A 27,091-nucleotide genomic window follows, 5' to 3' on the forward strand; every position below is an offset into this window, starting at 1 on the left:
AGGGTGGTGAAGCACTGGCACAGGTTGCCCAGAGAAGCTGTGGATGCCCCATCCCTGGGAGTGTTCAAGGCCAGGCTGGATGAGGCTTTGAGCAACCTGGTCTAGTGGAAGGTGTCCCTGCCCATGGCAGGGGGGTTGGAACTAGATGGTCTTTAAGGTCCCTTCCAACCCTAACCATTCTATGAAATATATAAACACATTGTTCCTGTAGAAACAATGAAACTAGAACATTCTTTTTCTAGTGCAATGAGACTATTTAGAAGCTAGAAGTGAAGATGGAACAGAATTTTAATCCATTGTCACAGGAAAAGAAGAGCAAACAGAACTGAAAAACAAATAGCAAGGAAGAAACCCAATGAGCGGATCGAGGGTTGTAGCCAAGTTGAGTGTAGACATTGTAGCCATTGCAAGAGAAGAGGGCTGAGAGGAAGTAAAGATCAGACAGGAGTATGCTCCAAATTAAGTTGCACAATTCTCAAAAAATTGTCCTTTTTTTCCCTCCAAGTTATTAAGGATTTAACAGGTCTTATGGCAGCTATCCAAAACCTCGAGAGCTTGAAAACAATAGAAATTTTTCAGTGTTGTTGCTTTCAGCCTTGCAACACTTGTGGTACTTGGAAAGTGGGTACCTTCTAAGATTAATAAAAAGTCTTCAGTGAAAACTCTTACTCCAAACCTGTTTGTCAAACCTGTGGTTTGGGAAGGTATTGCTACATGGAAGCTTGTTTTTAATGTTCATCTGTAAGGTTAGATTATAAACTGGATGACGTCTTGTGGGTTTTGAGGAAGTCTGTACAATAGGAATCTTCCCCTTATGGAAAATATGTACATGTAGTCTTCTGTTCTTGGTTTCCCACAAGTGGGAAATACCATGCTGTCTGGTTTCTTTGTTTTGAAAGTTACTTTCTTTCTTAAAGTACATTAAAGACACAGGAGGAGTTAGTTTCCTAACCAGGAATATACACATTCTAAGCAAGTGTATCCAGAAAAGGAACACTTTTGTGCAAGGTAGTATGGAGTCTTTAACTTGAAATGAAATGCGCTTTTCTGGTTTGGGTTTTTTCCCTAGTCATTATTAAGTGTATTCTGTTGCCTTAGTGGCAGATGGAAAATAGTAATCATTTGTTTAGCCACACTGGTGTATTGTTTTAACCTAAAAGAGAAGAAAATTTTCTAAATTATGTATGTGTCTGTTCCCATCCCCCTCCTTACAAAGTGGGGATAGTATACTCATATTTAGCTACTTCTTACCCATCTATTATGAGAGGATTTAGTTGAAAGTACTGTGGACTTAATATTTGAAATTAGAAAATATTTTCTTTAATGAGAAGTGTGAAGTTTCCCTCTAACCTGACAGTTTGCCAAGAAAGAATAATTGCTTTACAGTTGCCATTATGCTGCTTGTAAATATAAATTCTGGAGCAGTCAGTTCTTAATTCCTACACTTTTACTTACAACTCCTGTCAACAGTGTGGTGTAGTAATTAGCCAGTTGTTTCAGCCTTGTTTTGACTAAATGCTAGAATGCTTTAAAAGTGATTGTTCTCAATCGTTAAATAACTGTAAGTATAGTCACATTATAAAAAGATCTGATGCACTGGAACTCCTCTAAAGTTGTGTTTCTTAAATTACTTGTAAGCTTGCTTTGGTAAACTAAGCATCAGTTTTTATCTGTTTTCCTTTATGTGATATTGAATATAACACAATGATATTTTAAGATTACTACTACAAAATCCTGATCTATGTGTTGTCGTTCACCCTCCCCTTTTTTTAAAAGTAGTGAAATAAGTGTTGTAAGATTAAAAGGTAGATATATTGACAGGCAAGCATAGGATTTAGAAGAGTGCGTATATGCTCTTGTTATTGATATATCACTTTGTTTTATTTTCCAGTTCTTCAATCAGGTGCTTATGCTTGGTAAAACGTCAATTAGTGACCTGTCAGAGCATGTATTTGACTTGATTCTGGAGTTATACAATATTGACAGTCACCTCTTGCTTTCTGTTCTACCACAGCTTGAATTCAAACTTAAGGTAAACACTTGTTACACTTTATGTATCTAAAATGTGTGTGCTTTGACTGTTAATAGGAGGGTTTTTTTACTGAAAAGTTAATCAAATTATTTGGCCTACAAAGCTAATACTTGGATGTAAAGCATGTTATTTCTGCATTTTTTAAAGGGAAACTTCTAAGAGGCCTCAAAAAGAGTATTTTAACTTCAAATATATTGATCTACAGTGTATGCTTTTTTATGTTTGGATTTATGGGGGTTTTTTTGTGGTTATGGGGTTTTTTTGGTGTTGTTTTTTTTGTATGTTTGTTTGGGCTTTTCTTGTTTGACTTGTATCTTTCAAGTAATAACTTGATTTTTTGGTGACTTGAGAATCTGACCTATTTTGTTCCTTTGTTTACTGTAACATTTATTGTGAAGAGCTCTAATATGTTGAAAGTACCTTGTGTTGCTAGTTACGCAGAGAAACTCCATCTGTTCAGAATAGTGAATTTTGGCAGGGAAAAGTTGGGCTCCATGTTAATTGAAGCTGATGTACTGACAATTTTGTCCAAATAGGTGTGTGACAGGTGGAAACAGCACTGGACTCCATAAATGTGTCTTGTAGTCAACGCTACAATTACTTTTTAATGATTTTTCAGGGTTATTTCATACGTCTGAAGGATAGCTGCAGCTAGCCATCTATTTTAATAGGTATTTTTCTTTTTGACTTTCTACCATTGGGAGTGTTTCCATCACTTGGAGACGATCAGTATAACAGCTGGTACTCCCTTTAATCTTCACTACTTTTATTCTCTTTGTCATTCCACAGGGTTTCTGTGGAAGTAGAGATTTTGAGTTTTATATTACAAGTTTAAAAGTGATTTGTTACTAAACTTGAGGGCTAATGTGCAGTGAGCAAGTTTTAAATTTGCATGTGTTTTATTAACAAGGACAGATAGAAGGTTTGTAGAACCTTTGGCCTGTTCTTACTTCAATCTTTATTATCATAGTGGCTTATTCATGCCTATTATTTTTTTCACTGATGTTGCTAGGCAGGTGTGCTGCACTTGTTGGATGAGTTAGTTTTTAATATTTACACCTTTCCATTCCCATTTTCAGAAGTATGGTTCAATTTACTGCTTGCTCCCTGTGTCTTAAAAGTAGACCTTTTTCAGCCTTTAATTGCTGTCCTTATAGATGGTGGACAATTATCATTCTCATGCCAATAAAACAGCACTTCTGTAGCTGAAGCTGTTACTCAATAGGTTCAATCAACTGCTGCCACATCTTTTTTTTCATAGCCACAGGTGCAGTCATCTTTCCATGTTTGGGGCCCTCTAAAACTGTGGGTTCTTGAATTGTCTTCCTGCCCCTTCACTGACTTTCATATTGCACTAATTCAGTACAAACTTCTTTTTTGTATCATATTTGACCATTGGAATCAGCAAGTTTAGTAGGTCAACACTGTTAACCACCTCTCTGCTCCCCCTGCCCTGCCCACCCCATAACAACTTCTGGTCTCTTCGTTCGGTTGCAGGATTTCAGCCCTAAGCAATTTCCTGCTTTCTTTGTAGCTGTTAATTTACAACATTTTTTTTTGTGTTTGCATTTTTATTCTTTGTTTAATACGCTCTTTTTACATGGTGAACATGTATTTTGTTGCTGGTAGTCTCCTTGATTGTTACTGTTTTTCCCTTGTGATCTAAACCCTTGAGGGTAAGAGGTGTTTCACGTTTCACATTTGAGGATGTTTGTAACATCCAGTTTAACTATGTTTCCAGTAGACATGTACATTTTGATAGTTACGTTCTTACTGCTCATACTTCTTCATGTCTTGTAGAACTTGGTACAGTTTGTGCTTATTCTGAGAGTGTAGTGCAGCTTCTGTTTGAATCAACAGTTGGTTCAGCTGTGTTTTTGATGCTGTAAGTTATGAGGACAAATAATATATGCCTCTTTCATCCTAATGGCTTTCAAATGTAGTTTGACTCATCTTTTACAGAAAACAAAACCAACCCTATATTTGTAATAGGATAATCCTGGTTTAAATCCTGAGGTGCGGGAACAGGTTGCCCAGGGAAGTGGTGGATGCCCATTCCTGGAAGTGTTCAAGGCCAGGCTGGATGAGGCTTTGAGCAACCTGGTCTAGTGGAAGGTGTCCCTGCCCATGGCAGGGGGGTTGGAACTAGATGGTCTTTAAGGTCCCTTCCAACTCAAACCATTCTATGGTTCTAATTGAGTTGAAAGGTTTGTAAGAATTTTCTGGGGTTCAAATGGTATTTTGAAGATGAATGTTCTGAAATGTTCATGGAATATGGTCAGCCTATGGTTTTTCTGAGACCAACACAAGTTCATTCTTTACGCAGAGCTGCCAGTGGTGACTAAATATTTTCCACTCCAACAGTAGCTGTGGCTTTATTGTAAACAGTAGCTAGTGTCAAACAATTTTCATTCATGTCCAGGTAGATAGCACATTAGTGTGTTGAGAAGAGTGTTGTCAATGAAACTCGAGTGCTTAAGGTAAAAGGCAGCTAATGTGTTGCTGTTTTGAATGAAAATAAACTGGACAGCAGTATCCCTGTTAGCTGGAGAAGGCTTGGATCAGGTGGGTGCTAAAGGAGGAAAATACGCTTGGCAGCCCATGTTTCATTATGGGAGAGGGGAGATGTCCTTTGGAATAAGGATCAGTTACAGTTAATGGTATGATAACTGGGAACTTCAATGAGTTCTGCATATTATTCAGAGCTTGCCTAGATGGATTTGGCTTTTCTGGATTTGGCACATAGTATTGCGACTTTACACACACCCATAGTTTTGAGCCTTGCCTTTTGACTCACTGTGGACACTCTACTGGGTATTTAAGTAGAAATTTGTGGATTGTGTTTAGGTCAAATGCATAGCTTCACAGCAACATCTGTTTTTTGTTGTATGAGGTTGTTTGATACAGCTCTTGAATATACCGGTGTGATAATAGAAGTCAAATACTAGGGGTAAATACTCAAATAATGCTTATGGGATAAGTGGTACGGTTACTGTATTCCAAGGCATCATATAGCTGCTTTGCTGCTAGAGGTTTGTATTACTCTTATATCATGATAGTAAAGGAAAGCTGTGGCTGCGTCAACTGTTGAGTATCAGTTTTGAGGAGTGAATGTGTTGGAATGATCTTGTATGCATGGCACCCATGGAAGTAGATATATGATAGTTGACATTTGGAGCATCTCTGCTATGGGGACAGGCTGAGGGAGTTGGGCTTGTTCAGCCTAGAGAAGAGAAGGCTCCGGGGAGACCTTATAGCACCTTCCAGTACCTGAAGGGGCTACAAGGAAGCTGGGGGGGACTTTTTACAAGGGCCTGTAGTGATAATCAGTTGTTCATGGAACAATCCCCACTGCTTTTCAGTTGATTGGGCTGCCTTGTTCTCAGTGCCTGTGGCTGATAGGAGTTTGAGGATGTGAACAAATGTCTGTGTGACTACGACTCATTACCTGACAGTATCCGAATGTCTTGTTCTCCATCTCCCTGACTGCACGCTTCATGACAGGATGACTCCTGATTTATTTTCATGGTAGCAGGGTCTTATGGAAGTTCTAGACTGTCTCTTTGTGTGTGGGAAAAATCCAAATGCTTTCCTGTCAGTGAACAAATAAATTTTTGACCATGTATGGAGGGTTGTGAAACTGTTGGTATGGAACTTGAGAGAGACCTTAGAGGTCTCAGTAACACTGTTGTGCATACTTATTTTGTATCTAACTCATGTGGCCACCTAGTGTTCAAGCACCTTGCCATTGGTACAGCCAGTGACCACACTGTTTGGTTATGATGCCAGGTAGTTTTAACTGCTTTGAGAATTGTACATGTTGACCTGGACAAAGAATGAAGGTTTGCTGGCAGTAAGTGGTGTTCTCTGCAAAGTGCAGCTTTTACTTCCTCCGTTGATTTTTCTGCCCTGTCTATCCAGAGAATCTTCTAAGTATGTTTGAAGAGAATTGAAACACAGTCTGGTATGTGCTGTGCCATGCCACGTGCCAAACTGGAGCAGACAAACTAGTTATCCTTTTGGGTCTGTCTGGGATGGAGTTAGTTTTCTTTGTAGCAGCCCGTATGGTACGTACGGTATACTCGTGGCTGTCGCTGAACAGTGCTTGCACAGGTAAATGCTTTCTCCCCCCACCACGAGAAGGCAGAGGCAGTGCAGGAGGCTGAGAGGGGACACATGGTCAGCAATAAAAGCTTAGGGTAAGAAAGCAGGAAGGGGGATGTTTGTGCCAATGATATTTGTCTTCCCAAGCAAGCTATGCATGCTGAGACCCTGCTTTCTAGGAATAGGTGGGAGGGATATCTGCTTGCCAGTGGGTAGTAGTGAATGAATTCCTCTTTTTGCTATACTTGGGCACCCAGCTTTTTCTTTACCTGCTAAACTGTCATTATTTTGATCCATGAGCCTTTTAACTTTCTGTTTTCCTTCCCCTCTCTGTACAGGAGAGGAGAGTGAGAGAGGCTGGGTGGGTGTTTGGCTTTTGGCCAGGATCAACCCACTACGCCTTTGTAGATTTTGTAAAGAAAAAGCTCATGTTCTGGTGTGGCAGAAAAGGAGTATTGTTCAACTCTAATGCTCTGTGAGAGCTGTGTCAAATGATGATTGCTTCTTACTGGTAATTACTTTTTTACCTAATTTTGGAAAGGAGTCTGGGGTATTAGCAGGAGAACGTGCTCTGAAATACATTTGACTTAACCTTTTCTGTGAGGGTCAGTCATTTGTGTCTGATCTTGGCATAATAATCATACAGTGAAAGCTGCTTCTGCAGCTACTTCATTAAGGATATTTTAGTGGGGTTTTTTTAATGTCTCTTATTTTTCTATACTTTTGGCTGAGTAATTTAGTTATTGAATGTTTAGAATAGTCCCCATCCTTCCACCCCTTTCCTCTCCACGCTCTGGGGTGTCTTGCTTTACATCTGTGGTGATTATATAGAAAAATGCAGAGATGCTAGATGTTTTTAATATTTTGTTGGTTTTAAGCAGGAGTGAAAAGCATGCGACTCATGAAGATTGGACTAATATAGGCCAAAAAAATAATTTACAATTCTTAACCCTGAAGGCATAGGAATTCGTAGTGTAATGGACACTTACAAGCTAAAACTCATAATTACAAAAGTTATCATTTATTGTAGATTAAGAGGTTGTAGATGGCTTTCAGTGATGTCAATCTCAATTTTAATTTGAAAAAATCAATCAAACACTGACAAATTTATGAATGGATTTACTTTAATGCTGCTAATATTCAATATTGAAGTGTACTCTGAAGAATTACAGGGTTTTGTAATGTAATATATCAGTGTTAAGAGTTCATAGAATGGTTTGGGTTGGAAGGGACCTTAAAGCTCATCTAGTTCCAACCCCCCTGCCATGGGCAGGGACACCTTGCACTAGACCAGGTTGCTCAAAGCCACATCCAGCCTGGCCTTGAAGACATCCAGGGAGTTCTTCATCCTTAACTTCTCTTGCTCTGTTACTTTAAGGATTTTACGAATGCTTTTACTGTTCTTAGGGAGCTGAATTAAAGGACATACTGGCAAACTTCTCAGCCCATTTATGGTATTGAGTCAGGAGAAATAGTTGGTCTTTTAAGATTGTGGTGAAAGCTACGTTGTGTCCTTATTTCTTGTTCACATTCAGAAGGTGATGTTGACATTCTAATAAGATTGTCAAAGATGGTAGAATAGAGCAGTGTATAAACTGAATTACCAGAAAAAATACTGAAATAATGAGGGAATAATATCTAGTTAATATTGACTGATTTTAGCTACTCCTTTTTAAAGGTAGTGTTATAGCCAGTTGTTATTTTCTTCAGTTTCTTGAATAAGCAAAAAAAAAATAATTGGTGAACAACTGAGCACATGCTAATTGCACAAGTGTTAGCACACGTTTCCAAAGTATGTATTAAGCTTCAAATGCTGTGTATTGCATTAAACAAATGTAATCCAAACCAATGATAATGAAAATATACTGGGGAAAAGGCCTTATTTTTATCTCAGTGCTAATTTCAAATAGGAAAGAAAAGTATCAGTTGTAAGTCAGCATTTTTAAAGATAGGCTTAAGTCCAGGACCAAATTCAGGCATCTCAGATCTTAGGTACTTAATGTGATATTCTCTGAAAACTTGTTTACTGTGAACTTTTAAACTAAATGTTTGCAATGAAACGCTATTCTAGAGAATGCTAAACCTTTCTGTGCAGACACATGCAGAATTAGTTTTGTGGAGTTTGTTGTGCTTGAATTCGTGTAGGTTTGTACAGGCACAGATCAGATCTCCTGAAAGGATCAGTAACCTGAAGATGAGGGTTAAAAAGATGTTTGTAAATGTGTATTTTTCACCAGGTTTTTTCACATTTTTTGTCTCTACATAGTTTTAAGTTTTCACTGGCTTTATTTTTTAATTCTCTCAGTAATAGTGAAGATCTTTTGTCTTGAGTTACACATTTGTATACAAGAAAGGTCTGTTAATGTGTATTACGATACTCCTAGCTGTGTGTAAGTATATTGGTGTAAAAGCTGTACAAAGCAGAACTCTATTTTTTGGGGGGAGGGTGGTTGTTTTTTGTGTGGGTTTTTTTTTTTTTTTTAATTAAAAATGTGTTCATTTTCCAGAGCAATGACAATGAGGAACGCCTGCAGGTTGTAAAACTGCTAGCAAAAATGTTTGGGGCGAAGGATTCAGAGTTGGCATCTCAAAACAAACCACTTTGGCAGTGCTACCTGGGGAGGTATATGCTGGTTTAGTTCCCTTCCTAGGAGGGGAAAAACATTCAATGAAGTATAACTCCACTTTGTTTTTTCTAATTAAGTGACATAGCTAAGCGTGAGTTCCCTCCTGCTGCTTTATCTGAAATCTGACTGATAATGCCAAAGAGATTATTTTACATACATGTTCTGCATCTGTGACTCTGCAGAGTAAACAATTACAAATCATCCCTTTTTAGATTATTTTTGCAACTATTTCTATTGCTATAGTCCAGAAAAAGGAATAGTTTATTTTAATTTCTTCACAAGTGAAACAATTGAATGATAGATTAATTCTAAACCAGCATCAAATGACACTTGCAGTATCAGATGATACTAGAACCGGTCTGAGCATTTTATGTACGGTGTGTGTATACTGGTTTCAATTATTTCAATGGTAGAAGTGCCCTAAAAGAGGTGTGTAGTATACATAAACAAATTCTATAAATTATTACAAATGCAGTAATTACGATTTAGCAGTCAGTCGCATCAAAACCAGAGTCCTTAAAGAAATGCCATTTTTTAAAAGTACAGGAAACTTTATTGAAGGAAGGCCTTTTGGTTGAAAGCGTTTTAACTGTTTAAAACATTACATGTCATCAAAAACTACCAGATCTGATTGGGCCCAAAGGAAAATGCTTCGTTGTCTTATGTGAAGCAGTGTGAATCCTTGCAATCTGTTATTGATCGTTACTGTTTTCAACTAGAATCAAATACCCGTGTTTACTTTTTTTTAAGGATTTTAACCTTTACCTATTTTTTACTGAAAGTTATTCCTTAAAATCTCTGTATTTGATAAATAAGCTTTTCAACAGCATTAATGTTCTAAAACTTGATTTTTTAATTTGTTTAAACCCAAGCATTTTAAGGATAGCTTGAAAATGAAATCTTTTGTGTTGTTTTTAACTCTCATTATATCAGTAGTTTTAATATTAAATTACGTATATACAAATTAAACACACAATACTAGTGTTCAAGCATGAAACCTAATTCAGTTTCTAAAGAAAATCTTACAGAATTTGAAGTGATCCCTCTCAGAAGAAATTTGTACTAGGCTAGATTTCCACTTGTTTGCTGTCTATCATACAGTTTAAAGCCTGGATAAATATTGCAGTCATATAAAACTTTTAGTTTTATCCATGAACTTCTGGTTCATAGGTAATTACGTGGAGATAATAGTTAATATGTCAGACATCTTTCTCATTAATAGTTTTCTGCCTGCGAGTTTTCCGTGTGTGGGAGAGGATATTTCTCTTCATGCTCAGAACATAAATTAATAAATGAGTACAGAAATTTTTCCTTAAGCTAAAGACAGTCTACTTAGTACTGTGAAATCAGAGATGTTTTATGCATATGTAACTGTGCATGGAAGCATGAAAGTATTTCAGAGTTATTTGAGATTGTGTAGAAATAAACTTACTGCTTTGGTAGAAGTGATATTTTTGTGGTTGTTGTAATGCATTGTCTTGTTTCTGAATAGGTTTAATGATATCCATGTACCTATTCGCCTTGAATGTGTGAAATTTGCAAGTCACTGCCTTATGAACCATCCCGACCTAGCAAAAGACTTAACAGGTACCAGATTTATTCTAAAATTAAAATACAGTTTTAAGTCTCCTGGATAAATCAGGACAGTTAGTTGTGCTCCTGAGTTAACATTGTCAGAACTGGAGGAAGTAATTGAGGCTGGACTTCTAAGTCACAGAATCCCTGCCTTCAGTGCTGCTTCTCAGGCTGAGGGGATTGTACATAAAGGATGCCTTAACCAAAGAGGTCACTTGCCCTCTCTTACAGCAGTTGCATTCCCAACTGCTGTTGACATTAAGCACCATGGGATCAGGCAAAGACAGCCTGGCTAACCTGATGGTCATGGCATTAATTTATTAATTAGGGTGCCAAGTGGGGACTTCAGTTCCGTAAAGCTGAAATGTGTGAATATTATGTAGCCACTGTCTAAATGAAAACAGTCCTCCTAACTGTGACCACAGCCGTTGGTTCCTCCTCCTTCAGATCAGTCACAGCCTGTAACTCAAGACCTCTGTGGGAACAAGACAACTGTCATAGGTAGAAGCATTTAGTATTTGTTGCTCTCACTGTCTTAATGAAAAAAAGTGTAGTTAAAAAGAATGGGCTCGTTTGGGGTGTTTCCCTTCAGAGTGTGTGTGGAGACTACATCTCCCCCTGATCAATAAACTCCTACTTGTAATTTTTTTTGAGGTAATGTCTTTGTTCCTTTGCTTCAAGAAGGGAATTTAAAGGGCTGTGAAGTACATGGGATTACTCTCTCTCCTGCTTGCTCACTGCTTTTCGAGTTAAGACACAAATTCAGACAGGTTAGAGACATCCTGTAGTTACTGGTATCGTTAAGACAGCTTTACAAATAAAAAAAGAAACCAACTTTGTGGACCTTTCCTTAATGGAATGGTAAAGATGTTTCTTCTTTGATTATCACAATTGTATTTTCAATGATTTTTTTTTTTTAAACGTTGCAGAAAGACTTTGTGCCCCCTCTAATGGTATCCTCTGGGAAATGTAATTTTGCTTGCCCCTCCTCTCTTTCCCCACAGCGTTTATCAAAGTCAAATTGTTGAAAAATTCCTCTGACTCCCTGATGTTTGAAACCAGAATTGCTTTGTGCAGTGGCAGTGTTCATTGTTTTAGTTTATTATGTGTTGCTGTGGAACAAAGCTGTTTATTTAATAAAACTCTCACTTGGATTTCAAACTTCCTAACCTCCAAAAGTGCAAAGCTTTATTTCTTGATGTGCTCTTTTGATGCTTGGGCTGATTACCAGAAGTGTTAATGGCCAGTATTTCAGATAAGACTTGAAAAGTTTCACTGGTCTTTGAACAGTAATAAGAGAACAGTAACCTCTGGTTATTTCATTGAATAAACGTTGAATGTTCAGTTTCTTATGTTCTCAGTGTTTCACTGATGTACACTGCGTACAGTGATCTTAACTTTTGTGTGCGTTGTCCTGCCTATCTGTACTTCTAAATTAACCTAAAATAGATACTTCTAAAAAGATAAATGAACTTTGCCATTTTATTTCTTAGCTTTCTAAAAATGACAATAGGTAGCTAACATGTTTAACAGTGTTAAGCAGAAATCTTAAAATGTTGATAGTATAAGATTATTATTGATGCTACCAAATAAGCAGCAATGGGCCGATTTAGAAACGATCTAGAAAAATTGTTGTAAGATGAATAAACGAGGATGTGTCTAAATAAGCATTGGTCGAAGAGCATGCTTTTTGAAGTATGTCTCTTGATTTGTCCCTGCTTACAATGCTTGCATGGCTCACTCTCTGGAGTGTTCCTGGAGCATGTGAAGTAGATTCCTTGTGGATAATACCTAAGTTGTGGTCAGGAGTGCAACTAACGTGCTCCAACAGCCAAAGGGAATGGAGTCTGCAGGAGGAAAGTAGCCTCTAGCCTGAAGTAAGACTTTAAAATGTATATAGTGTGGTTACTGAGTTCTCAGCGCTGTCTGTTCTGCTCTACAGATCCAGTTCTGTTTGACTATAATAGTTGTTAATGAAGACATAGCCTAACTCTTATATAATGAAAATGCAACACTATAACTCGTACTTCCATAATGCCATAAATATTTGATATTCTAAGCAAATATAAGGTTTTATTGACATTCCACTTGATCTTGGAGAAAACTATTGGTTTCTTATTGTTGATACTCAGAATAGTAGAAAGTCATGTTTTCTGTTTCTGTTGAGTACTATCTAAAGAAAGAAAAGTAGCTGAAGTTGTATACTTACTTACTCTTATTTTTTCCAGAATACCTTAAAGTAAGGTCACATGATCCTGAAGAGGCTATAAGGCATGATGTTATAGTATCCATAGTTACTGCTGCTAAAAAAGATCTTTTGCTTGTCAATGATCACTTGCTTAATTTTGTCAGAGAACGAACGCTGGACAAGCGGGTAAGACCATAATTAGTACTACTAATGGCTGTGCATTGAATTTCTAGGTGTAACTCAGCTTTTTAAACAGCATCGCTTCTGAAAAATGCTGAACTAATTTTGAAATGACAACAGAAAATCAATATAATGCAAAGAAATTTTGAAGGGGTGTATTTATTTATTTATTTATTTATGAGGTAGGAGACCTTATAGCACCTTCCAGTACCTGAAGGGGCTACAAGGAAGCTGGGTGCGGGGGTGGGGGCGACTTTTTATAAGGGCCTATAGTGACAGGACAAGGGGTAACGGGGTTAAACTGAAAGTGGGGAGATTTAGATTCGTTATCAGGAAGAAATTCTTCCTAGAGAGAGTGGTGAGGCACTGGTACAGGTTGCCCAGAGAAGCTGTGGATGCCCCATCCCTGGAAGTGTTCAAGGCCAGGCTGGATGAGGCTTTGAGCAACCTGGTCTAGTGGAAGGTGTCCCTGCCCATGGCAGGGGGGTTGGAGCTAGATGGTCTTTAAGGTCCCTTCCAACCCAAACCATTCTATGATTCTATGATTTAATGAGGTGTCGTTTGCCCCTGACTGGAATGCCACATTTTTCATTGTGCCATATTTTTATTAAAGATAGTATGATAAAAATAAAATAGTCTGAAGCACGACAGTTGTTCCGGTTGTGTAATTTTAGTAAAATCTTAAATAAAATGATACTCTTGTAAAACAGTGTGACATTTTTCATAAGTAATTTTGCAAACAAGTTTCAAAATGTGTTGTAGAGTACTGATGAAAAATGTTGTGCCATCAGAGGTAGCTAGTTCACCTGCTTTTAATTAGACCATTGGAAAACTGCAAATCAGTGTAGTAGCTTTCAAATTTCAGTAGTCTTGAAATTTGGTTTAGTTACGTTTCACTATTTGGTAAAATTGGAGGTTTGTTTGGGTTAAAGCATGGTAAACAGACTGTTGATGGCTAACTTAATTTTAATATTATCACCCAATTTCTTTTTTTTATTTAATATGGTGGCCTGCTTTCCCCTGTTGCAGCCATAATCCAATCACAAATATTCAGTGTAGTCTGTGAGAAAGGTTGTTGGCTTAAACTTGTAAAACTGCTAAATCCAAGAAGCATGCTTGCATAGTAGTTACTGATGCTGAAAGGTTGAGCATAATAGATATGATGCAATATGTATCCTAATGAAAAGTGTTGCGCTTAGAACTCAATTTAACTTTTTGTAAATTAAATTATTTTAATTTGGTGTAGGGTAGGAAGTATATCCCAGGAACTTCTGCAGTCTTTTCAGTTTTTAACTGCTAAATTGGGTACTATTTCTTTTTCTCAAGTGGAGAGTGAGGAAGGAGGCTATGATGGGACTTGCACAGATATACAAGAAATATTCATTACAGTCAGAAGCAGGAAAAGAAGCTGCAAAACAGATATCATGGATCAAAGATAAACTTCTGCATATATATTATCAAAACAGTATTGATGACCGGTAAGTCAGTTGTGAAAACCAGGTGATACTGTGGATGAATATGGTAACTGGTTCTGGAGATTTGTTTTTGCTTTGTGCTTAAGTTGTTACAAAAAGGAGGAGACTTGATAATCCTGAATGTTTTGATCCAGTGCATACGCTTAACAAAACTGTAGCAAAATGTTGTTCTGTGTTGCTTTCTTCTACATTTTTGGCCTTTTAAAATACCCAAGTGATTCTGAAGGGTGAGATAGGTTGGAACATTTAAAATTTATTAGCTGTACTTCACTGCTTCCTCTAAAGGAGATTTTAATTTATATTTCAGTAGCTTGCTAATTTTTCTGTTAAATTTCAGTAAGTAAAATAGCTTTAACAGTCTTGCAGTAATTTTGCATGGTGGTCCTCTATGCTTTAAGGGTAAGTCTAGGCATGTAGTGACAATGGTTAAGGCATCATACTGCAGAAGGTTGGTTCTTCTGTACTATAGTTGTCATGAATTAAGAGCCTTGTCCTGGATTTGTGGTGAAAGCAGTGCCCCATACCAGCTAGAGCTTTGTATATCGTTGTTCGTATTGAAAAATAAATGGTTGCACATGAGGAACTCGTCCGCCTTGAGTAATCAAGGCTGTCTTGGTGGCTTCGGAAATGAGCCTTTGGCCTTCACAGCATGACCAGATACAAACGACATTGCAAACCCATACAAGTATTTTTGAAAAGTCACAGCCTCAAGAAGTTATCTCCAAAGTAAGCATGGTACTGTGGAAGTGGACAGGACTGTCTGGATCTTCAGGTCTTGTCTTACCCACTTAAAATTTTCTTAAACTTCAGGATCTTAGATTTGGATATCAAGAAGAAATTTTTTGTGCTGAGGGGTGTTGAGGCACTGGAACAGGTTGCCCAGAAAAGTTTTGGATCCTTGGAAGTGTTCAAGGCCAGATTGGATGGGGCTTTGAGCAGCCTGGTCTAGTGGAAGGTGTCCCTGCCCATGGCAGGGGGGTTGGAACTAGATGGTCTTTAAGGTCTCTTCAAACCACTCTAGAATTCTATCTTTTTAAGTAGCTGGATTGAGATTTTGACCACCTGGTTTGGTTGCTCAAAAGGTGTTTGTTTTTTTTTTTCCCTAGCCTAAACCTTACATGATTTTTTTTTTTTACCCTATTTACTTCATTCTATTAATGTTGATGTCCAGTTTCCAAAAGTCTTGACCCTTCTTGGTATTTACGTTTGCAACATGGGCTTAGTTTTCTTTTTTTTTCCTTTCCTTCTCAGTCTTTCCTAGATAACTAGCAGACCCAAACCATTCTTTCCTCCTGTTTCCAAACAAGGACCTTCCATGTTATAGCAGAAGCTTTTAATAATGCCCTTGTGAATGTACCTGCATTTTTATTGCGGAAGTGAAAGAAAAGGGAAAGGTGCCAAGGAGGGGTGGAGGGAAATCAGCTCCTTCTCACTAGTAGCTGAGTTCTCCTTCTGGGCTTCATGATAATGTGTGATATAATCAACATGCTATTTTTTTTTTTTTTATTTTAGGCCCAGTAATTTGTGCCAACTCTTGGGTTTATACCAATCCTGACCCATAATCATATTCACTGACAACATCTCTTTGGGTTGATCATTAGGAGGCATCCTTCTCTAAAATGCTTTGGTTCCCATGTAGATTAATACATCTGACTTTGATCATGTCACCTGATAACATAAACATTATGTCTTCTGTAGTGATACGTTTTTGGTTATTTTACGCTGAGTTATACTGGAATTTAAGTAACTCCACCTTTAGATTCTTGAACAACCCCATCTTTATGTACAACAACTGATCCCTAGATAGATCTGAGAATTTTTGCATGTTTTGGCAGTTCAAGACCACTTTCTTCCTTTGCAGTATAAGTTTCTTAATCCTGTCTTTCAGATTACTTGTTGAACGCATCTTTGCTCAGTACATGGTTCCTCACAACTTGGAAACGAATGAACGAATGAAATGTTTGTATTACCTTTACGCAACACTGGATTCAAATGCTGTGAAGTATGTGCTGGTTTTGACTTCTTGCAAAAGAATTTCTAATACCAATATTATTGTAAAGTAGTTCTAAACTGTTACAAGTAGCCTAAGCCGGTGGACAAAAGTAGTTTATGAATGGTCAGAAAACAGAATATAACAATGGTATCTATTTTTCAAGTGGGATTTTGGTGTTTTCTAACAATGTGTGGTACCTTTTAAGCATAAACAGCTAAAAAAGTAGTGGCAAAGATCTGGAAAGAAGCTTGAATGCATGTCAGTCCTTTTATTTCTGAAAAGAGATAGCATAGATGGTAGTGTTGAATAGCCCTAGATCTTATCTGACAACTTCTGTATTAATACACTTTATAGCTGCCAGGATGACTTAAACAAGTAATTCCTTCCTTCTCTTATCTTTCCTCCTTCAATATGCTTTTTACTTATAATTGTTACGTGCCTTCTCCAGCTTAAAATGGGTACGTGCACATGTATTTGGCTGATAAGTTTGCTACTGTAATGTTCGCAGTTTGATTGAATTGAATTAGTTTTACTTTGTTTTTCATTTAGTAGTGCTCAGTCACTTGAAAATCAAATATAGTTGGGTGTTTTTTACCTCCTCATGAGGAAGACTAGAAAAAGCTTCGTATATGAAAGAATGGCTTAAAAACCCCAAAGGCCTTCAAGTACTACAGAAACTGATGTTTGAATCCCCTGCATGACTTGTATTACCTGCTTAATGATATTACAACTGTAACAAATTAAGAATAGTATAGTAAAAATGAAAAGTTACTGTTTAGTCATTTTTAGTATAGACTAAATTAAAATGCAGGATGGATTATTCAGTACTTGTTATTTCAGGCAAGAAATAACTTCTGAATTCTACAGTTTTCATATGCAGCAGTACTCATTGTAAAGTCATTGTACGTTCAGATAGTTATATAGAACTGACTTTTTACTTGTGGATTCTGGAAGTTTTCTAAATCAAGCTGTGATTTTTTTTTTTTAATTATATGGCTTATTTTTCCTGGAAAATGTGCTAATTTCCAATTTTGTTGAATATCTCTAATGTGTCTCTTACGAGTCTAATCATGTCCACTTTCCACAATTTATTAATCTAGTAGCTGCTTTCTGTGTGCAAGAAAAACATTGTTTTGATGATAAAAATCTTAAGCATCTGCTTTACCCTGCTTCTTGGAATGTTTTTTTAAACAGTGATTTCAGACTTGTCAAATGAGTTCTTTATGGGCCAGACATCAGCTCCTTCCTACTTCTTTTAAAGGCAGTGTAGTTAAGCATCTGAAATCAAACTTCTTTCAAAATTTCACTTTGTTCCAGTCTAATATGACAAATTAGATTTTCTATATTATGCCATTAGGAAACACTTAGCCTTTGTTCACACAGAAATGAAGGTTCAGATAAGCACATTTCTGAGTATGAAGTTATAAAGAATTTTAAAGGTTCTTATTGGACAGTTGTGTTATTTAATGAATAGACTGTTTTGACAACTCTCAATTTTATTTGTGTGGTTTTTTTTTTTTTAGAGCATTGAATGAAATGTGGAAATGTCAAAATCTGCTACGACATCAAGTAAAGGATTTAGTTGACCTAATAAAACAACCCAAAGTGAGTTAAACTTATCTTTAACCCACAGTTTTGTTGCATAGAATATGTAGTTACTTAATATGCTATTTTTTAATTCCATTTGTTTGACTATCTCGAGCTTATGTTTAATGACAGACAGGAAAAAAAATAAGTGAAAATTAACTATTATTCTGTTAGGCTGCTCTTGTGGTAGGGAATATGTATACATTTTGTTAGTAAAATTGTGGGGGAAGGGTTGTTACAGAAACTTTGAAAAGATTTCACCAGCCACTTGATACTGAAGTATTTGCTCCCAGTGTTTGAGTTACATCTTGCCAGGATTGTTCTGGTTCTTGAAAGAGTGAAAAACCAGCTTCTTATTTTTTGACTGGCAAATCTAGTAATTAATAAAAAATACTTATACACTTGTGACTTCTTATCTTATGTATGATTAGTAACATTAAAGAAATCAGAATATTTGTATCCCAACAGGTTACTTGTTTCTCTTCCCTCTTGGAAACTTCTTAAATACTGCTATCAGTATCAGTCTGAGATATCAGACTACAATTGAATTTTTTATACTTATTTGCACAGACGGAACAAAATAAACATTTATTGAGCATTTAGGATATTCTCATAAAGTAAAATATAGATTTGTTTTAGTTACATGTCTGTGCTTGCTTAAGTGTGGGAGGGAAAAGGAATCTTAAGATGAAGTTCTGGATATCATTTGGGATGTGATTAGAACTCGGCTTTAATGCCGAAAGTAATATATAGTAGAAAGTGTTTCCATGCTCCCATTTATATATTTGTGTGGGATTTTTCCCACACTGTTTTTCACATTTCAGTGAAGGATTAGTAGTTTGCTCAACTTAAGGTCTGTTATAATGGGAACTTTAGCCAGTACTTGAAGATTTAGTTGGTATTAAAAGACCAAACCAGTCAGAACCATAGAAACTCCACAGTGCAGTTTGGGGTTTTTCTTCTGAGTTGCAAAAGGTGCAAATATGGAGATTCTGTATCTGTTGACATTATTATTTGAATCCTGTAAACCAGAATTTTTTTTTCTTTTTGGGTTGGGGTGGTGGTGTTCATTTCTTGTCTGAACATACCTGTTGAGCTGCAACAGCCAGAAGCCCCCCGAGTGACAGCGTTCTTCCGACTCTAAAAAGTGACAGAAAGTTCTGCACAAATACTTAGTGGCTAGAATGGTGTGCCAAGTGTCCGTCTCAGAAGATGAAGAGGGTGTTCACTAAAAACCTTGCTTGTCTTAATCTCATGCTATATTTTTGTTCTACTTCAATCTTTCTGAAGTGGCCACTGTCCTCAAGCATTGCCACCTTTTTCAGTAAACTTGCTAATTGATTTCCTTTTTTAATGACACCAGCCCCCCACACCCCCCTGCACAAACAGGTTAGAACACAAAATCTTATTTTCTTTCATAGCACTTAGTCAACCACGGAACAGAAATTTACTCTGAAAAGTGGAAGAATAATCCTCCTGGAAATAGACACTTCCATGTGTTAGGCAAGGGTATTATAATAAACTGTGTCTTTGTTATCTCCAAAGCTCATATGGCTTATTTGAACCTTATTTGAGACCTATATGCAGGTTTCATCAATAAAATGCAAAGAAATTAGATAACACCTGAACAAGACTTTGACCTCTGTCTTGAAGTTTTTCCAATCTGCTCTGTAATAATTCTAAGAATTCTCTAAGAAAAGGGTAGTGTCTTGCAATACTACCAGTTAGTGTCACTTTCCTGATCCGAACCTGATGACAAGGCCCACTGTAGGTCTTCGTTTGCCTCATATTAAGTACATTGGTTCCTTTTCTTCTAAGGTGAGCCTCCTTTCTCAGTTGTTTTGACACTGTTTTCTTTGTGCTTTTCAGGATTGTCTACTATTACTTTTGTCTGTTATAAAAGGAGTTCTATAAAAGAAAATTATAGCAGTGGTGGTGGCTAAACATGGCTCTTTTTGAATTTAAATACTTTTCAGTGAAAGCTCATAAAGTGCAATTGTGTTCCCATTTAAATCTTTTCTCAGAAGAGTATTAATTATGGGCTACAACTATCAATTGATACTGTTTACATGCATTTATGAGGTTTTGCAGACATTAAGTTATGGCATTGAAATTGATCTGTCAGAAATCAGTTGGCAAAAGAGCAGCTTCTTTTAGGAAGCTGATGGGTCTATATGCTTTTGACAACATTGCTGTAAGCTTAAATTTTCTTTCAGGTTCCAATTTTCATTTTATTTATGAACATTTCAGAGTTGTTTAACAACACTTCCTACACAGTTTTTTATTTTTGTCCACCTTAGAACACTTCTGAAGATGATTAGTGTTATCTTCACTATACAGTTAAAGATTCCCTTTGTCATTTTTACTGATAATTCATTAATATTTCAAACTTCATAGTAATTCCATAAAACTTCCTATTCTGTGGAGTACAGCTGAAAGTGAAGAAAAAGTGTCTTGGGAACTAGTGTGTCTAACTTCAGTAGTAGGTGATATGTTGTAGAAACATCACTTACTTGTTAGAAATAGTGTCTCATAAAGAATATTTGCTTGCTGTGTAGTTTTACCTGGCTGTGAAATCTGTTGTAGTCTTTGGTTTCCTCTTCCATTTATTCAGTGTCAGAACTAACCCTTAAGGCAGACTTCGCATGTGGAATTTGAAATCCTGTACCAGAAGAATTACTGACTAAAGAAAAACTAATGAGATTAAAAGTCTGTTTTGTGTAGCTTATTTTGCTTATAAGGTGCTGTTGGACAGCTTTGTATCAGGAACAGTTTCACTGAAACCTGAGCTTCACAGATATCCCAAAGTGCGATGTTTTCAATTTTTTGTGTTGTTGCCATGGTTCTAGATTGTTACTTTTGCTATTACACTGATAATGTCTGCCTACCCTGTTCAGCTGAATGGGAGTAGCAATTGTCTTACTACTGACTTGCTCCATTCTTTACAGTAAGGTGAGAATTACTGCGGAGACTACTCAGAATTGATATTTGAAAAAGAAGATAGTGTTATTTAATGCTCGCTGTTTGTTTTATATTTAAAAACAAAGAGGCTTTAGGTGGAAACCAGTTACAGAAACGACCCATTTGTGTCATAAGTTACATAGTAGACTGAAAACTACTAAAAATACTTTACATAATATTTGTGAGACAGTGATACTGCAGGCATGATCTAACTAAATCTTGCTTCCTGTTGGTGTCTAGCATTAACTTTGCAGTGGTGGTTTTGATTTCTAACACACTGATGTGTTAACAAAGTGATGGTTGCTGACTTGCTGATAATGCATTATGGAATTTTGCTCACTCAATATTCAAGTTGAAATGTAGTGTAAAATTTTTACTTAATCCATTTTTCTTCTGTGACTTGCAGACAGATGCCAGCAGTAAAGCTATATTCTCAAAAGTGATGGTTATAACAAGTAAGTCAGTTGAAGTATTTACTCTGTCTAAAAATAAGAGCTGAGATGTATTGCTTTCTTGCTTTAAAAATCATTTGAGGTAAGTTTGTAAAAAGTAGTTGTGTAGTAGGTAAAACTTACAACAAATCATGATGAACAAGATCTAACATTATGCTTTAAGGAATTAAGACAGCTGTGAACAGAAATACTTCCTTACTCTAAAGGGTCTCCAGTCAGGAACATTTTGGCTGCATCTGTTGTGAAGAACTAATTCAAAATCTAGGTCATCTAGGGTGTTAGTGAATGCCTTAGCATTTATTATAAAATACAGATTAGCTGATGTTAACTAACCTACTAAATTATCTTCTGCCTTACCTTTGTTTGAGGTGTTGGTATTGTAAATGCTGTTGGGGGAATGCAAACCGCTTTGGGTTTCAGTAGCAGCAAAGGCACTTTGGATACTGAACTTCTATGTAACCTGAACTCTCAGCAAAATAAAAACCACCAATCCCAAAGCAAGATTTCTTGTTCCCCCCAGCCCACGATGCCAGTAGCATTAAAACCAGTAAGAAGAAGAACAAATTGCTTTGTAATTCTGAAGTTTTGGTTTTAAATCAGCCTTTTCCAAAAAAAAAAAAGGCCAATTCTTTTGGCAAAAAAAAAGATACTGCTGAAGGCTACATACATTTTTGAAAAAATGTGGAGAGAAACTGAATCTTGCTACCCTGTTGGCCATGTTCTAAATCCTTTTTTGTGTATAATATAAAAGTTGATCAGCTTGTAATTTTCCTGATTATTAAAGTTCTTAGTTGCATAAAAAAAACCCCCAAAAACCGAAAGAAAGCCAGCAAAAGAACCTTTAAAAAACAGCAAAATAACTACTTAGAACTTGCTTTGAGCTAACTGTCCTGTAGTCCTATACCATTTTCTGTGCCAACTTTGCTTAACGCCTGCTGTACCAAAAACATGAAACATCTTAAATAGTAGACTAATACTTCGTCAATTAATTGTCTTGCTGTCATCTAAAATGTAAATAAAAAATCAATGTGTAGTTTAAGAAATACGTTTTAAAAAGGCTTTTTTTTCAAATGTTGTAAAGCTTAGTGAAGAGGTAATTTAGCAAAAATCTTTCTGTTTTTCATACTTGTCATATCAGGTGATCTATCTAGAGTATATTTCTCTGTGGAGTATAGGCTTTGCATTCTGAGGTCAACTTTAGCTGTTAATCTAATTAAGAAGTACAGGCTAAAAAATTAGCATGAAGGGTGAAGAAAGCTAATAGCCAGTGGAGGTCTCTGGTTACACAAATTCTTAGAAACTGGTGTACTCATAGGTATTTCTGCACATGTTAAGGTGTTTTGTGGTTTGGGTAGGGGTCTGGACCCCCCCTTCTTGGTGAACTTAAACACACATAGAAACCTTCTTGATACAATGTTTCAAACTTGTGTAATATACAATACTGATATGTCTTAAAATACACAGTGATTTCTTTTGCTTATTTAAAGGAAACCTTCCTGATCCGGGCAAAGCTCAAGATTTCATGAAAAAGTTCACACAAGTTCTAGAAGATGATGAAAAAATAAGAAGTCAGTTAGAAATGCTTGTTAGCCCAACATGTTCTTGCAAACAGGCTGAAGGATGTGTGGTAAGAATTGCTCTTAAAATATGTGACTATCTTTGTAACTTAATTGACTATAAATTTAACTGGGACTTATATTGCAGAGGGAAATAACAAAGAAGCTGGGTAATCCAAAACAACCAACAAATCCTTTCCTGGAAATGATAAAGTTTCTTCTTGAGAGAATTGCTCCTGTGCACATTGATACTGAATCCATCAGGTATTTTTGTGTGTGTGTTGTTGGCTCTAGATCACAGGTTTTGAAGTTGTGGTTTCTTATTTCCCCTTTTAAGCACAAGCAGTAATGGACTGGGCCGGTGTGTTTTAAGGCCTGGTGACCTGCAGTGTTTTTTTCTGTTTCCCCTTGCATTAGGGCTATTTGTGTCCTCATTCTGAATGTAGTCGCAGAAACAGTTGAATTGTCATTTAGCACAGCTGGGACAACCTGTTAGTAAATATGGATCTGGTGCTGATGGGCGCAGTTTGGTTTGTGACTGACTTATTTTAAAAGAAATTTCTGTTCATGGCCTTTCATTGAAGGTTTCAACCCAGAATATTAGCTTGTAGTGGCATAAAGAATAATTTAACTGAGCAAGTAAAGATTGTGGTGCTGAGCATCAAGACTTTAAGGAGGAGTAAGCCAGGGAAGTTATTGGAGGGGAAAAAAGTAATTGCCAAAGTGATTATTTAGCAGCTGTGTTTGTGATACATGGTACCTTATTAGAGACAACTAGTTCTAAATCCTGGTAAATTCTTATCTGTTAATTCCAGCTGCAGTAACTGACTTTGAAATACTTGAGCTTTCAGTTTCTGCCTGTCACATGTGCAGTGGAATGCAGCCATTGACATTTCACGTAAACTCTGTTTCTGATCTTGAATTAAGTACAATGTGTAACTGGATTTTTACTTCAAAATCAAAAATAAATTTTTTTCACATTCACAGAACAATATAAAATGCATATTTAAAGTAATATTCACACGTGGCACAAAGTTGTAATGTTTATTTCACAGTCTACCTGCTGACTGCCATACTGTATAAAAGAAAAAAAGGTAATAAAAAGTACAAATATTCAGTTTTACCACAGAATTGGATTTCTCCCATCTTTATAAAATTTCACTAAATTTCTGCTTGATTTTTGAGACTCAAACTGCTTGTTTTCTTTTTTTTTTTTTAGAAGAGGGTAATTTTTTGTCCAGTTAGGGGCAGAAGGGAAAAAAAGGAAGTCTGGGAAGTCTGATTAGGAAGTCTCTCCCTTGGTTTGCTACCAGTTGTTTGGGTTTTTGGTGTGGGTATTTGTTTTTGTGGGGGGTGGATTTTTTTTTTCTCCCTATCAATATCATTTACAGGGTGTACTGCTGCAATATTCTGACTATTGTTCAGTGCTTGGTCAGGAAGCTGCCTACACCGCTTACTTATAGTATCATTTGGATAATCACCATTTCCCTTCCTAGGGTACAGTGTAAGAAAAAACCAAGCATTACTGTCAAGGTGAAATATGCATGAGATGTCTTCTAAATTTTTCAGCAACTCTTACATGGCTGTTTTAATATTTTTGGTTTTGTGGGTGGTTTTTGGTTGTTTTCTCTTGGTTATGGACTAAATGTTAGTTGTCTTCCATCAGTTGTTAAGAATCCATAGCAGCTAGTAACCCCACCCTAATTCTTGCCTGAATTTGTAGATTGTAATGCTTAAATAGTTTCTGTCATCCTTCCAGAGTGATTTGTATATAGTTCTTAATTCAGGATGGACAAACATTTTTGAACTTAATGCTTCAAAAGCTTTGATGCAGATAGGAGATGAAGGCAACTAGATTATATATGTAGTTGATTTATAATAACAAGCTCACGTTTTATGTTTTAAATAAGTTCCTTTAAGATTATATCTCAAACCTGTGAAAATGGTCATACACGGTGGAATTGCAGTAAATACAAGGCCATGTTTTGTTCTCCTCTTCAGTGCCCTTATCAAGCAAGTAAACAAGTCTATAGATGGAACAGCTGATGATGAAGATGAAGGTGTACCTACTGACCAGGCAATCAGAGCAGGTCTTGAATTGCTTAAGGCAAGTACACTCCTGGTGGTCAGTGATCATGTGGAACTTTCTGAAACAACTTTGGTTAAATAAATTTTTAATTAGCACTCAGTATCTTTAGTCATAAGCATGTGGTAGCTGTATGGATGAGTACTGGTGTGTTTTTTCTTCTCTCTGCTCTGTGGCACACAAGTAAGTTATCTTAAACCGTTTACAAGTTTTTGTGGAAGTCAAAAGTAGTTGCATGTGTGACAGCAGCTGAGTTTAGGTTATTAAAGTGTGAATTCAGCGGTCTGTGAATATAGTTACACTACTTTTGGAACTGTATTTGTGTATCAGTACATTACTGTGGTTCCCCGAGTTGCTCATAAATTGGGGTCTTATTTCAGCCATGTGTAATCTTTGAGACTCCGTTAACATAGCAAACCCCATCAAGAAGCATTTCTGCAGACACTGTACAAAATTTCATACTCTCCTCCCTTTTTCCTAGGAGGAAAAGGGCTAATCACTGGGTTATTGATAAATATTAAAAGCATGAAACTTTTTAAGATACAACTACACGGGGATTTTTGTTTCACTTCGTCTCTCTTAAAGACTTTAGGCTAAAAGCACTATGTAATGTCAGCTTTTCCTGTACTTGCACAGGAAGGTGCTTGTGCCATAGTAGCACGTCAGTTATATGAGAGTCTGGGGAGCAATGCAGCTGTGGGTTGACGTCAGAGGCCTCAAAATCTAAAGGACTCTGATACTGAAGTTTTCAGAGCATCTTAGATCAACTGAGGGCAGAGTAGATTGCTCTGAGAGCATGTGATTGTAGCCAGATGTAGGGTGGAAAGTAAGGGTGAAAACAGAAAACTGCATGTGAAGTTCTTAGATTTTGAGGATTGTTTCTTTGCCTTGGGTCAGAATAGTAGATGGAAAGGACTAAAAACCAACAGCCACTTACGAATTAAGAGAAGGCAAACTTACAGGGAGGATCAGATGAGTTATTTAAAAAAACCCAAAAAACCAAAACCAAAACAAACTAAACATGGGAGGACTGTCATACTTGAAAACAGAGTCCAAGAATCTGAAGGAGAGGTGCAGTATCTGGAAAGCTGCTGTGGAAAGCTTGAGGGAATAGAGACCCTATTCTATATTGCTGTTTTAGAAATAGGAACTTTGCTGCAGAGCACAACCAGTTGTTCCACTTTGCAAACAAGTGTAAAGTCTGGGAGCACACAAATTGGATTCCTTTTAGAGAAGCAAAATTATGAGATGGGCTTCAGAAGCACGTGTTGCGTTGCAGTAGCTAAAGTGGGTTCAGTCATTCTAGAAATACCCTGAGGTTAAATCCCTGAAATGTGAATATTGCTTCCTTAGCATCACTTGTGTTTCTCTGAAGACCTGCTTCTGCTGTAACCCAGTACTTGCTAATGCAGATGTAGTCACTGAGAAGGGCACGTTCAAAATAATAGGAGAAGAAATTGAGACTGGAGAAATAAATTAAAACTGATGAGACCACGTATAAAGACAAATGTTTAGGAGGTACTGAAAAAGTCAGAAAAAGAAATGTGGATCAAGTGACAAAACCAAGCAGAGTATTGTAAATATTCCAGTGTGGCAGTGGAAAAATGACTCTTGATGGAATGTTCTGCAGAAGTGAACCTTTAAAAAATATTAACATGGCTTTCGTCTTATTTTGGCAGGTACTTTCTTTTACACACCCTATCTCATTTCATTCAGCTGAAACTTTTGAATCTTTACTGGCTTGCTTGAAAATGGATGATGAAAAAGTGGCAGAAGCTGCATTACAAATTTTCAAAAATACAGGAAGTAAAATTGAAGAAGACTTTCCTCACATACGATCGTAAGTTGTGTATCTTACTCTGAGCAGTGTTAATTACTATATGGGATTTTGGAAGTTTTCATTCTTCCTTTTGTATGTTATAGCCTTGTCTTGCATTCTTTTGGAAGAAAGTATTACTTCAGCTAAAACATGGAAGAGGTTTGAATGACTTTAAAATGCATTGTTTTTTGGAGAATGGAAGTGAAATGAATATATTCAAAGTAGTGACAGATGATACGTCACTGACACTACTGTAATTTTTATCTCTGCCCTTCAGAATTACTCATGTTTTTTCCTAAATTAAATATATGGTAGTGTAAAAACATTCTTTGCAATTTAATGGGGATGTGTAGACAAGAATATTTTCAAAAGAGCATTTAGTAACTTGAGCAGATAAAATGCTTGTTTTACCACATGATAGTTTATCAACAAAACCCAGTTTGCATTGTTCTATGT

General features: G+C 36.7%; 1 protein-coding gene across 1 annotated transcript in view; it reads left to right on the forward strand.

Annotated features, from left to right (window-relative positions):
* The window catches only part of PDS5B (PDS5, regulator of cohesion maintenance, homolog B (S. cerevisiae)), a 77,034-nt gene that overhangs the window by 16,392 nt on the left and 33,551 nt on the right, over nucleotides 1-27,091 (forward strand). Inside the window, exons 7-18 of the mRNA XM_010157438.1 lie at nucleotides 1,892-2,032; nucleotides 8,644-8,759; nucleotides 10,256-10,350; nucleotides 12,567-12,712; nucleotides 14,033-14,184; nucleotides 16,070-16,183; nucleotides 17,698-17,779; nucleotides 21,129-21,177; nucleotides 22,662-22,801; nucleotides 22,879-22,994; nucleotides 24,732-24,837; nucleotides 26,496-26,656. Of these exons, the coding sequence (XP_010155740.1) occupies nucleotides 1,892-2,032; nucleotides 8,644-8,759; nucleotides 10,256-10,350; nucleotides 12,567-12,712; nucleotides 14,033-14,184; nucleotides 16,070-16,183; nucleotides 17,698-17,779; nucleotides 21,129-21,177; nucleotides 22,662-22,801; nucleotides 22,879-22,994; nucleotides 24,732-24,837; nucleotides 26,496-26,656 (1,418 nt within the window). The remainder of the gene's footprint in view (nucleotides 1-1,891; nucleotides 2,033-8,643; nucleotides 8,760-10,255; nucleotides 10,351-12,566; nucleotides 12,713-14,032; nucleotides 14,185-16,069; nucleotides 16,184-17,697; nucleotides 17,780-21,128; nucleotides 21,178-22,661; nucleotides 22,802-22,878; nucleotides 22,995-24,731; nucleotides 24,838-26,495; nucleotides 26,657-27,091) is intronic.

Source organism: Eurypyga helias, unplaced genomic scaffold (assembly GCF_000690775.1).
Source record: "Eurypyga helias isolate BGI_N326 unplaced genomic scaffold, ASM69077v1 scaffold3338, whole genome shotgun sequence".
In the NCBI taxonomy this organism is placed as follows: domain Eukaryota; kingdom Metazoa; phylum Chordata; class Aves; order Eurypygiformes; family Eurypygidae; genus Eurypyga; species Eurypyga helias.